Source organism: Anguilla rostrata, chromosome 13 (assembly GCF_018555375.3).
Source record: "Anguilla rostrata isolate EN2019 chromosome 13, ASM1855537v3, whole genome shotgun sequence".
Classification (NCBI taxonomy): domain Eukaryota; kingdom Metazoa; phylum Chordata; class Actinopteri; order Anguilliformes; family Anguillidae; genus Anguilla; species Anguilla rostrata.
Window position 1 is genome coordinate 27,457,687 of NC_057945.1, and position 13,217 is coordinate 27,470,903.

Here is a 13,217-nt window from a genome sequence, read left to right on the forward strand (position 1 = left end):
TCAGAAACTTCAGCAAGTGGCTAAATATTCTTATTTGCACAAAACACTGTCAGGGCCTACTAAAAACATGCAAAAAAAAAGAAAGAAATATTTTAACAAATGTAAATGAGGATGATAATAATAATAATAATAATAATAATAATAACAATAATAATAATAAAACTTCAGAAAACGAGCTGTCCCTTTAAGATATCCTTTACAGCCACTAATTTATATTATTAAAATTCATCATGCATACCTTAAAATGAAGGACAGTCAAATTAAACTTTCAGGTGCTGGTATGCTCAGCATGATCAATAATTCAATGGACTGAGCTAAATGCACGGTGCAGTACACTCCGCTACATGGTACAATACAAATAGATAGCTTGCAACATGGAATTGTGTTTTTTGTCAGATGGGTTTCTTGTATGTGGGTGAGCAGGCCAAGGTGAAATGTCTTTTGTTAAGTACTCCACATCAAAAAATATCTGAAATAGCTAGGAATGTAATTTCACATAACTGCCTGACGGTGTGGCATAATACCAATCCATCACAAAGGTGACTCACTGCAGCACAAATTTAAATGATACATTTCTTTTTCCCCGGCACTCAGTACCCTATTATTCCATCATGTTGTGCTTGGCCTCCACTGACCACAGTACCACTTAATGTGACCAAGTTAAGACCACTGGTCTTATCAGTATCAGAGGTGAACAACGTGGCTGCCCCCCTTTCCCGTGCAAGTCCTCCTTTGGGCAGGACTAGCATCAATCACATTTCTACAAATAACAATTTTGACATGGGCTACGTAAGGATGTATACGTGGGAGACTGATTGAGCAAACTAACCGAGTAATATAGAGTAGCTTGTCACTAACCCATAACACAAATGAACATTTGTTATGGGGCAGCACTATTAACTTCTATATTTAAAGTCGCATAATTATCATTTCCTCTGATTAAGAATCCTAATATTATTTCTCACATTATGCAAATTATTGTTTTCAATGAGCTTATTCATGTATTCTTTATCATAGCCAATAAATCAATATCCTTTATTTCGAGACCATTGTCGTGTCTATGTTATTTCAGGACATTGAGTGTTTCATTGTACCTGGAATGTTGTGATTTAGGTTAGTAAAAAGAAAGGTGATAAAAATGTTAGTCATACTCTTTGGGCAACAGTGTAAAAGTGCCAATGATGTTTCATATGCTAACTTAGTACCCCCTAGTTTTACATGTTTTAGCTTGTTGGAAATGTTCCATCTTAACTAATAGTATAGATTTGCCTGTATATATGAGCTATTCATTACATCAGGCATAGTAACATTCTGTCATTGTATTACATCTGTAATAGTAGGAGATATGAGAGAGTATTATAGCAACACTACAGTTAACATTTAGACGATATACTGTACATTAAAAAGTGCATGTAAAAGTTTATAAGTATACTTTGCACCATCAAATACATTTTTACAATACATATTTTAATGATCCAAAAGAGCCAAGATGTGACTGTTAATACACCAACATCCATTTGAAAACTATAAACTATAATAACTAAAGTATGTACATCTGGTAAATTATCCTTTAGCTTCAGTACCCCTCACTGTGTGATTTGTGTTTTATAATGTCTCCAGACTCTGAATGTATTCCTAGTGGATATAAAGAACAGTAATTAGTAATAGGCAGTTGGGCTTCATTAAATTTGAACAAATGTCTGTTCCTTACGAATGTACGCTATGCAGTATCAGTCATTAAAGCAAACTCACCTAAATAGGAATTGGTTTCTCCGGTGCATTATTTGTGCTCTTAGAACAGAAGTGCTGCACATATGTGAAAGTTCAGCAAAAGATCAGAGGTTAAAGCTTAATAATGTTGGTATGAAAACACGCTGCAGACATTCACAACAGTAAGGTCAGGCAGACACAGCAGTCTGAGCCCACACACCACGGAGTGTTACCACACGCTGCTATTTAGTACTTTACCTTCAAAATGTCCAGAACTTTTCACAGTTAAAGTAACTCAATGTGATGAATGGAAACAATGCCCAAATAGAAAGGATTCTCAACACTCTTTTCCTCTTTTTTTGCCTGGAATTGAATCTGTTTTTCTATCTCTGGGTAACTTACTGATGACTAGAAAGAAGAGTTGGTTTCATAAAATCAAACTAAAGATCTTTATTAATTTTCTGAGCTGGTGTAACATTTTTCTTGAATGTTTGCTAGCTCCCTTTTCTCATGTTGTCATGACTTAATTGATCCTTAAATAAACCACTTGAAGTAAGGATGATGGATTTTTGAGTTGAGATGTTTCTGGTTCCCTTTCTCCATCCTCATCCCCCAACACTTGGGAGCTTCCTATGACAGCAGAGAAGTTTCACCCACTCCCCACTCCCATTAGTTCTATTGACTTATAATGATAGTCCCATCGTGTAATCTGATCATGTAGTGCTACTGTGCTGCACCTCACAGAAATAGAATGGTAAGCACCCCAGGATGGAGTTCAGTATTCCATCCCATCTCAGCTCAATGTCCCCAATGGTTATGACAATCCACCTAAGCTGCACATTAAGTGTTTTCCACTAATTCACATCTGTGTTAGCCTGATACACAACCTGCCCAGCTCAGACATTCAGATCTAGAATGTGCCATACTGGCACTCGAAACTGCCATTGATCCAAGGAGTAATATTACAGCAGCAACTTCAGTATTCCAATCATTTATCCTGCGTTCTGCTCTATCTAGTGTTTCTCCTACGCATTGACTAAGGTCTCCTATTAACAGCCTATTCTAGGCTGTCAGAAAATAAAGAAATAAAAAACCTTGTTTTCACGTTGTCTGATTAATTTGTCTCGCTTGACTTTTTTCACTCAGGAAAAATCGGAGAGCTCTCACAGCACGTCAACATCAATAAAATTTGGACCGCATTTAAAAATGCAAAGGTGCGGGAGCAGAGATACTTCTCAGCCTCAGGGCTTCAGTGGGCGAAGCATTACCATTGTTTTCCCTTTTGGCGCACCGCGTTCGCACATCATCACGTGGATCTCTATTTTCCGCAGGTGGTGAGAAGTCGTGCTCTTTGTCCCCGTTCCAATTAAAACACCGGCGGAGGAGTTTTATGAGTCTGCACAGAGACATCTCCATGTCTGACATCTCCAGGGTAGGCTCTTCAGCTGATCAATCACTACCCCCCTCCTTCCCATTCGGGGACACTGCAAATCCCAGGTGATGTCCTCCCTGCTCCCAGTGCCTGCCAGCATAACAATATGACCTACTTCCAATACAAACACACTAACTTGTTTCCAAAGCCACAATGCACAAATGTGTGGATATTCTATTCCTGTGTGTCTGAAGTGGCACTTTTGCACTTCCCCCAAACTCCCATCCCTTATGGTTTGTAGCGATCTGAGAACCGAACAGATCACTCCCACTCCCCCACACCAACATTTTTTGTTCTCCATGGAAGTGGGGGGGTGCCTCACACTGTGTCACTTAAAGTAAGCAGGCGTGAACTACTAACCCCTATTAGCAACAAGGAGGTAATTAGCGCCAACCTTCAACACATCCTACCCAGCAACGTATACGATTTCTCATGCTCCCAGTAATATCCTGCAATTAACAACTACCTAAAGGTATCATAAATATTGATTTTTTTATTCTTATGCTAACAGGGGTACCCAGGAAATTCTGTTTCAGGTTCTGTTCTTAAGTTGTATATTAATCTGTAATTATAGATTCATTAAAGCAGAGATCTGGGCACGCAAAGCCTAATCAGAGGAAACAACAACATACATCTGCTGCTCATAACAGAAAAGGCCCTCTCTGCAGTATAATCACCCAGTTAATTAAAATGCTCCTCGTAGATTCATCAGACGGCCATCTCGTGGTGCATGTTGCCCAACATTAATCTTAGGTAAGTGTTCTTATGGATATACAGCATTTAGGATTCTACATGCAAGCAGTCACCAGCCACATCTGAAAATTTACCCGGGGGTGGGGGCAATGCATTACACATGTACAATCTGATGTCCTATATGCTAGCCTGGTGCTGAAAATAACATGGCAAATTCCATCCTTCCTCCAGTCGCATAGAAACTATGCCTAGCTCTTTACAAGCGCAACATGCAGCCTCGTTTTGATATTCTACCAAAACATCCATTATTGATGCTGCACATAGTTTGCCCAGTAATAACTCTGATCTGGGTGCAGTTTGGAGTGCCAGTGCTTATGGATGGGGACAGCTCCTGAAGGCCATTGACCAGGGATGCTTCCACGTGCTTGGAGGGCAAAAAAGCTGGAACTGGGATTGCCGCTCTCCAGCGAACATCAGGCAAGGCTGGCTGCTCTTTAATAGGGTGCTGCAACACAAATGCATAGCTTCTGGTGATCTTTCCTTTCTGATTCATCTTGACTCAAACTGTGGTGACAGTTGTTGGAAATGGTAGAGGCCCCAGAGAGAGGAGAGAGAGCAACAAAATCCCGAAAAAAAAGGTTACACATTACGTTTTTTTCCCCATGACATCATCTGAAAAAAAAAAAAACAAAGAAGAACAGCGAAAATAAAAAAGACTCCAGTAGAGGAGTAAATGACCATCTAAACTGTGAAACACTGAGGCAGGGAGGACAACTGCAGCTTCAAAGGACAAAAACACTGTGAAGAACATGAAATTGGAAGCCTGTTACCAAAAGTCCTCCGTGGAGAGACTGTTTTAGGCTTCATAGAAGATGTATTTCACATGATTTTGTGAAAAACTTTACCATGTTAAACCATATTATCATATTACTATGTAGGTATTTAAATAGTGTTTGCTCCCACACATTATGAGGAAAAGCATGTGTATCATGAATTTGTGAAAAATGAATCTCTTATTCAAGTCCTTATGTGAAGAAAAGCAATGCATTTAAGGTGCCAATTATTATGAAGCATATGTGATAGATATGAATCAAACAGTAAATTCAGCAAGTCACAGATCAATGGCCCTTTTGGGCTGATATTGCCTAATTCATGCGGCTATATTTCCCATGGCATTCTGCTTCAATATTTCCTGGGTCGCTCCATTAAGATCTTTATATAAGTACCATATACGTATACTATATTTTCCAATGATGGATTTAAAGCACAGGGTCTTGACAGAATGGAGAATATGGGGACACATCAAATACTGTAGTTGTTCTGTTACCATTATTCTTACTTCAGTTTGTTTATGTGACAAGACCTTGTTAATAGCCACTATTTTATTGGGCCAATTTCAGCCACAGGTACACAGGGAAGGAGTCTTTTATGTAGCCCTGCTGAGTGAATAATATATATCCACAGCTTGCCATTTTCAGCACTATATCTTATACACATTTCTCTTCCCTGCACACGGCTCTGAAATATGTAAAGCTGTTTTGCACATTAGAGGCCCACTAGTCATAAACAAACAGAAGAATGCAAATGCCTGGGGGTCTTTTAGACTGAGCCTGCCACCATTTCTCAGGTGACACTGGTGTTACAGACCCTCCGTCCTGCCCTCCTACACACACACACACACACATGCACAAATACACACACCCGCATGCACACGTGCACATGCACACACACACAACCATCAGTCACTTCAGCCAAGTTTTAGAATTCAGTTTGGTCCTATCGTTTCAGCAATTGACAGATCTGCAGTTTCTGTGTCCACTGGCAACAGGAATGAACCAATACTCCCGTTCATTGCGTCAATATACAGCCCCCATTGCACTGGGCAGCCGAATGTAATGTTTTCTGTATTGTATCAGATTTGGTTCACTTCGCAACCCTTCCCTAGTGTTTGTCTCGGTCTGCCACACCTTACAACAGTAGAAAGAGCTCAGAATCGCACGATCATTTATACACTGCCAGTTGCTTCAATCTGTCACTGAATGTCGAGGGAATGTTTGTCTTTCGTCGCTTGCTGTGACAGGCAACTTTTCTTGAGAGACATGAGAGGTACAGGAGAACCAGACGCAGAAGCTGAAATAACAAAGAACTGTGGCGGCAAGCAGCCCCAACAATAGCCATGCCATCCGTTGCTCATATCATATGCTGTTGCGCCTGACAGGTTTCTATTAAAAGCCGGCAGTCCTGGGCTTATTTCAATTTACCTCCTTAAGCAAATGAACACTGTGAAAAGAGAAGCACACTTCAGAGCTGATCTCAATCCTCCAGCCCTCGCCCCCACCCCCTTCACCCCCCCCCCCAGAACCCACACACACACACACACACTCCCTTGCAACCCCCACCACCTCCCTCCTCCAGTCTTCTCTGTAATGTGCCGTGCATCATTTCTGCTGATATAGTGGAGAGGGTTAATAACTGTGCTTCATTATACGATGTAGTGGTGCTGTAATAGTGGGCAGTCTGGCTTTAAGACATGTGATACCTCTCCAGCGAGGCTCCACTGTAACACACGCGCACTATTAGAGCATTCTAAAGGAGACGGCGCTCGCGCTCAATGCTGCTTTTCAATGGGAGGAGAGAGCGGAGAGGAGACGCAGCTGTCAGTACACAGAGACCGATCCTCGGCTGTAAGTAAAAGTGAAGAGGCAAATTAACTCCACATTACCACCAAGATCCCCTCCAGAGAGAAAGGGTTCCCACTCTGAGACGGTTTAGAGCTGGAATGACAACACTGAAAACCTTTTAAAACACCATCCAGATTCTGACAGAGGCTCTCAGCTCTGAGATTTTCAGTCTCTGCGATTTGCTGGACAGAGAAGCGGTCTGTGCAAGGGACAAGGGGGGACAAAAGAGTTTCCCTTAATCCCCAGTTTTGCAGATCTGATCAGGAACTTGTGGGAATCCCAGCAGCAGAATGGATGGATTTAAGATGATGTGTTAAAGCTATTGGATAAGCGTCAGTAGGGTTCCTTCTCTCCTGCTTGGATTACACAGGTAAGAGCTTTTCAGTCCTTGAGTGCCTGTAGTCTTTTGAGCTCATTTGCTGAGTTAATCTTTCAAGAACATCACACTGCCAATGTGTTAAGTGGCAGGATTTAAGCAGTCCAAAGAAGCTGCTCTCTCTCTGCCCAGCTTGTTAAAAATAAATAAAAAAGATCGGAGACATGCCTTTAGAGCTGAATTAACTGTTGGGGGGGAGGGAAAGCGAGAGTAAATGCAGAAGGCGGAACATTGGAGATATATAAAAAATATTATATTAAATAAATATGTCTTTTTAAAAAGCTCTGTGACTCAGAATGTAATTTGAATATGAGTGTAGACCAAACTCCATTTTTGTTATATTGCGATCTAAGAGATGTTGAAAGTTCCAGGTAATGCAGTTTTATAAGTGGGGCAGCGCTCTCTTGCATTGTTTCTTTACCGGCCAGCTGTTCTTAATGTCCTTGCTTTGTCCAGGTCCATGCCTTGTCATCCGTTATGAGAATGTTTTTATTTTTGTGATCAATAAGAAAATGCTATAATGCAAGCTATCACTTTTCACTCTTACATATCATGTGTGCTGTTCCTCAAAGGAATTTAAAAATCGTATTCTAAGTTTCCCGGGCTGTCATACATTCGAAATAAAAGCTTAAAACGATCAAAACTCACCTGTTCTACAGTCCACGTGTCAATGATGTACAATGTACATGAAGCACATGAGGTCTGATGTAAAGTGAATTAGACGTGTAATCTATGTGAGATTTTCATACATTTTTTTTTTACACAAAAGAAATGAATAAGCAATATAAAAGAACTCAAGGTGGCAGTGGCTTTTGAACAGAATAAGTAATGTGTGGGAAGCCTGTAGAAACACACGGAGACCGTTGCCATTTGTGTGCCGACCACAGGAAGATAAATCAATGTACTAATTAGATGGCAGAGCAGGGAGAAAATGGACCATTAAACAGATTTGCAAATTGCCCGTCCAACACAGAGAAGAGCATTTAACTGTTAATTTATTGAAGGATACGGGAAAAAAAAAAAAAAAAAAGAATACTTGCAATAGGGTTGCTCTAACGTAAGTAAACGTTGGTCTTCGTATCTGAGGATTTCAGATAATGCGTGGTATCATAACTTAACAAATAATTTAGAGGCTCTTTCCACTTGGTATTAAAATTCATGAACAGGCACATGTGGTCCCCTTATTTAAATGGCTTTGTGGTCTGATGCTCTGCTTGTTATTTCCAACTTGGCGCACTGTCGATCACAACCGCTGGCTGCACTTTCTGATATAAATATACGTAGACAGGCACAGACACAATGCCCACAGCTGACTAGCCGAAAGTAGACCGAGAACATCTTTCTTTCTCCGTTTTGTGATTGAGGCTCATGTTTTTTTTTCTCTTGCTGTTCCTGCAGGTTGAAGGCAGTTTGCCAATGTGAAATATTGCATGGTAAAAACATTCCCCAGGGAATAGTTCACATTTCCATGAAACTGCAGCTTAGAGGGGATTTGCTGCAGAGAGGGGATTATGAGCTGCTCATTATTATATGCTTAATTTAAGTGGTGAACGTTCAGTAGTGGTCTCAATGTCAACTAAGTTTTGTGGAAAGGGTTGAAGGTCTGCTTTGTGCTCCCTCCAAATGGTACAAACTCAGGGAGTATTAGTTTAGAAACTTTTCCATAGAGAGTGTATTTTTATTGTTGTCCATCTATCGCTGCATCTTCTGACGTGTACTTTAAAGTTTCTGAACAGATTGTTGATTAAACGATATGATTGGCTTGTTTTCTCTTTCTCTGTCTCTAATCACAGAGAGAGAGAGAGAGAGAGAGAGAGAGAGAAAATCAATCCCAAAAACAAACAAGCAAAAAAGACAACAAAACAAGTTTACATACATTAAAGCAAATTAATCCATTGTTTAATTCAAAATGACTTCACTTTGAAATTTGAAAATTCAATAAATAAATAAATTATTATTATTATTATTATTATTATTATTATTATTATTATTATTATTATTATTAATAATAATAATAATAATAATAATACTAAATTATAATAAATGGTCAAATCTAATTTTATTGGAAGAAAATGCACTTGCGGTCTTGCAATCTAGTCTATAGCCTTTATTGATGTTTACAATGGAAAAGACTATTTCAAAAGCATAGCTGACACAAATATTTTTGATTATTTCTTTGATATATTTTAATGCGTAATACCCATTTTGTCAACGATCTTTCTCCATTTCTGCTACATTGCTGGTTGGTTCTCTTAAGCTCCATACAAGCTCGATAAATTGATTACCATTCAACTTGAGGCTGTTTGTAACATCTTCATGCAGAGAAAACTGGCCACAGAGAACCAAAAAAAAAAACAGGAATGCATCTTAATTTTTATTCATTAAAATATACCCATGGCTCCCATAAAATTACCGTAATCAGTAGACTTCCACTCCACTAGAAGCACCTGTGCTGGACGTTACACTTGATAAATAGCACTGGGCTTTTATTTACACACAATTATTCTGTTGACAGAAAAAGAAAAGGCATTTACAAAGGGAGCCAAGCTTCTGCTTGGATGGCAAGTGTCACTCTTTGCAGATTTGGAAATAGGTGAATACTTTACACTCAATTAATGCCATTTTAAACAACTGAAGGGACATTTATCTGGATAGTGTAGGTGGTTTGAAGTGCTGGGAAGAGCTGCACATCGATGAGAGAAGTCATTGATGTGCCAACCATGCAATAATTGTTATGGTGGGATGGGTGTCTGGTGGAATATCAAACACAGAAATGAAAATTCAACACCTCTCATAAACTCTAAAGGACCTTTTAAAAATTTCAACACTGTCGGAAGAAGCAGTCTATGTCCTGTCATGTGGCAGCCGTCAGTAGACAGTTTGCAAGATTACAAAGGTGTCCAACCCTGTCGTGATTGCTAAAAATGCACAAAGGTTTCATCTGATTCCACTTATGAAAATCATTTCACATGATGTTGAGTGTGAGTTGAGAGCTTAGAAAATATTTCAAAGATGTGTTATCAACCTTAAATCAAGAATCAGAAAAGCCAAGATCAAAAACTGAGTGACAATGTAAGAAAAAAAAAATGCACAGATGAAGTACGGAAAGATGATGGAGTCTGACCTGAACTGTAATACAATTACGCTTTGGTCTCAATTAATTTGTCTCAAAATTAGACATGAATTTTGAAAAGTAAAGTTATTTTCACCATTATGAATTCCTCAATGACTTCTTATTTACCATGAACCAAAATAATCAGAAAATACTGGACACATATTGTGATATTGCTTTCTGTTCATCATGGAAAATAAATGCAATAGGGAAACATTTTTACTAATTATTTTTTTTTATGATATGGATGATGTCTGTGGTCTGTAGTCAGTGGCAAAGAATATCACTTACACAGTGTGGTCAAAATTTTTATAGTCCATGTAATCAGATGACTAGCTATTTAACTTGCATGTCATGAATTATTTATGTTCAGAATGACAATTCAGGTTTATGGAAATATTGACATATTTATGTATACACAAAATTTTAATTTCTCATACATTACACATAGAGAGACTTAAAACTCACTTTGCTGTTGACTATAATTCTGAAACAGATCAACACAACTGCCAATATTTTGCCACCTTAAATATTTCTGTGCTTGAGTGAGAGCACAGCGGACAGGCAGAAGGATACTGTACCTTTGATTTATTATGATCTTGAACCCGTGTCCTATGTTTCCTTGTTGGTTATAGTGACACCCGATTTATGCCTACATATTTCTCTGGTTCCTGCAAGCTTGTATCTGCCTCCAAGTTGATTTGTTGTTGATTTGCCCTCTCTGTCCTGTGCATGTTGAGGCTTGTGTTCTTTGTGTATGTGTGTGCCTGGTTGACGCCTGTGTGTACGTACGTGTGTGTGCATGTGTCTGAGTGTGTGTATGCATGTGCGTGTGCATGTACATGTGTGTGTGTGTGTGTATGTATGTGTGGGTGTGCATGTGTGTGTGTGTGTGTGTGAGTGTGTGCGTGTGCATGTATGTGTGCATGTGGGTGTGTGTGTTTGTGTGCTTGTGCGTGTGTGTTTGTGTGCAGGTGTGTCTGCGTCTGTGTTTGTGTTGGGTGTGTGTGCATGTGTGTGTGTGCGTGTGTGTGTGTGCATGTGGAGTGTGTGTTTATAGTGACCTGGCCCTCTGGCCTGCTTTGCAGACGTGCCCTGCCATGTCCTGGTTGTTGTGGCTGTGGATTAGCGTGAGCGCCCTGCTGCTGTGCCAGGCCACACTCTATGACACCATTCAGCAGCACCACCTGCCCCAGCCCGGCCGAAACACCATCCAGATTCTCGGTGAGTCTCTGCTTATTTTCCTCCTACTGGCCTGTCACTGAAGCACTTTTAGCAGTTATCTGAATATGGCTACAAAATAGGCCTGGACATGTAGCATATTTTGCTCAAGATCACAATTTAGATTTGAATGTAGAGCACACAGATACAACTAATTACAAATGAAATTTGACTAATTTGGCTCAGAATGTATATATATACATTATTCATAAGCTTTATTCTGACTGGAATCTCTACTCTTGTTAAACACCATATTTCCCGCTGATTGCTGTGGCAATCACAATCATGTTTCTCTATGTTTCTGGAAAATGAATGACGTCTAGTTCCTTTCATGGCCAAATGAAAACAATTGTTCGGCAATAACCTTATCAATAATAATATCCTCTATATCAATAATAACCTTCAACTTTGAATTAATTCAAGTGTAGTGCTCATTTATGCGTGATATAACATGAGATCAACATTTTCAACATGTAAGTTCTTAAAGTAACATGAGTCCTTAAATGAATCAGTCAAAATTCAGCAAAAATGAAAGGGTTGGAGGGGCCGGTGCCTGGGGGATCAAGCCTAGTTTTAATATGTGCTAATACGTGCTTTTAAATCTGAATTTCACCCCGCAAACAGCTGGCCACAATGTCACCTGAAATTAGTCAAGTGGGAAACAAGTTAGACACTAAAGTTGTAATGGTTCTCAAATATGAATTCTATCTCTGGTTTTCATAAAACCCCTTTCTAGTAAAGTTTAGTGAGAAGCCTGGATATTGGACATGATTCATTATTTAATTTAATTTAATTTATTCATTATTATTTTATGTCTCCAAAAATGAAGAAATAATAAAAAAAAAAAAATTGGTGGCAACTTCAACTGAGCAGCAGCTGTCAAAGAGGAAGAGTATTCACAAAGCACAGCGGACTCATTAATCCGAACAAGAGGAACAGCAGAAAGACCCAAATTAATTTTTAAAACTGTGCTTCCAGGTTTTTCAGGCTTGGCAGAGTCTGGTGCCAAATCTCTACATGAAAGTATATGCCCTACAGTAAGTGTCTTCTAAATTATGCAGAAGGCCAGCAAAACAAAATCCCGCCTGTGGCAGATGGAAACTTACGCAGGTTATGGGTGAGAAATCCCTCTTCTGTTTATGTGCAGGCGAATAGAGTTTTCTCGTTAGTGAGGCTCACAGGCACACAACGTGCACACACACACACACACACATGCACACACGTTAGGCGCGCGCACTCACTCACTTCCACCCTCGTAAAGAGATTCTGAATCAGTGATTTATGATAGAGTTTTAACTGCTTATCTTGGTGAATGAGGAAACCACCATTGAACCCACAACAGACAGGGAGGTTTCCCAGAGAGAACATGCATAATGTTGTGGATTTGCACCCCTGTTGTAATATTTTATAAGCAGCACAAATATTTGTCAGTGGTTCTAGTAACATGTAAAATATTGCATTAGGGGTGCAAATCCACGATATGAAGCATTATTTTCCCAGGAGTGCTAAAGCATATTTATTCTCATGCAGTTAAAAACAGATAAAGTTTTAATTAGTTTGAGCCAAGCAGAGAAAGGCATTAACTGATCTTTTCTAGTCTTTTCAGATATGAAATGCAATATTTTTCCATTATAACTGATTTTATAATTTATAGATTTGCTGTGCTGAGAGAATTTTAACTTAATACTGGACCATAATTACTTTTATCTGTGTCATTCAAGAACAATAAAAATCTATTAAATTGAGAATTCGTGATAACAAGACAGAAAAGGTCAATAGAAGGTTGTGATGCAATATTCTAAATAATTTGTCTTTCAAACACCCTTGAAAATGGTGACTAATAAAACACTGGTGAATGAAAGGGCTGAATACAATATGAACCTGAACCAAACTGCAAACTGAAAGTTATGCAAATGCTTACATATTTCACAGTTACTATTAATTTGTGCAACATCTAAAAAAAGTAAAAATGATAAATAAATTCAAATAATT

General features: G+C 39.0%; 1 protein-coding gene across 5 annotated transcripts in view; it reads left to right on the plus strand.

Moving 5' to 3' along the window:
• The first annotated feature begins 6,301 nt into the window (after nt 1–6,301).
• Nucleotides 6,302–13,217, plus strand: part of LOC135238018 (chemokine-like protein TAFA-1) — a 118,684-nt gene continuing 111,768 nt past the window's right edge. For 3 of the 5 annotated variants that reach the window (XR_010324992.1, XR_010324989.1, XM_064305646.1), the window contains exons 1-2: nt 6,303–6,886; nt 11,093–11,228. Coding sequence is in view for 1 of the 5 variants with exons in the window: in XM_064305646.1 (XP_064161716.1) it covers nt 11,105–11,228 (124 nt within the window). In the remaining 4 variants the exon portion in view is untranslated. Of the gene's footprint in view, nt 6,887–11,092; nt 11,229–13,217 lie in introns of all 5 variants that reach the window. The other 2 variants (XR_010324990.1, XR_010324991.1) reach the window with 2 other exon arrangements.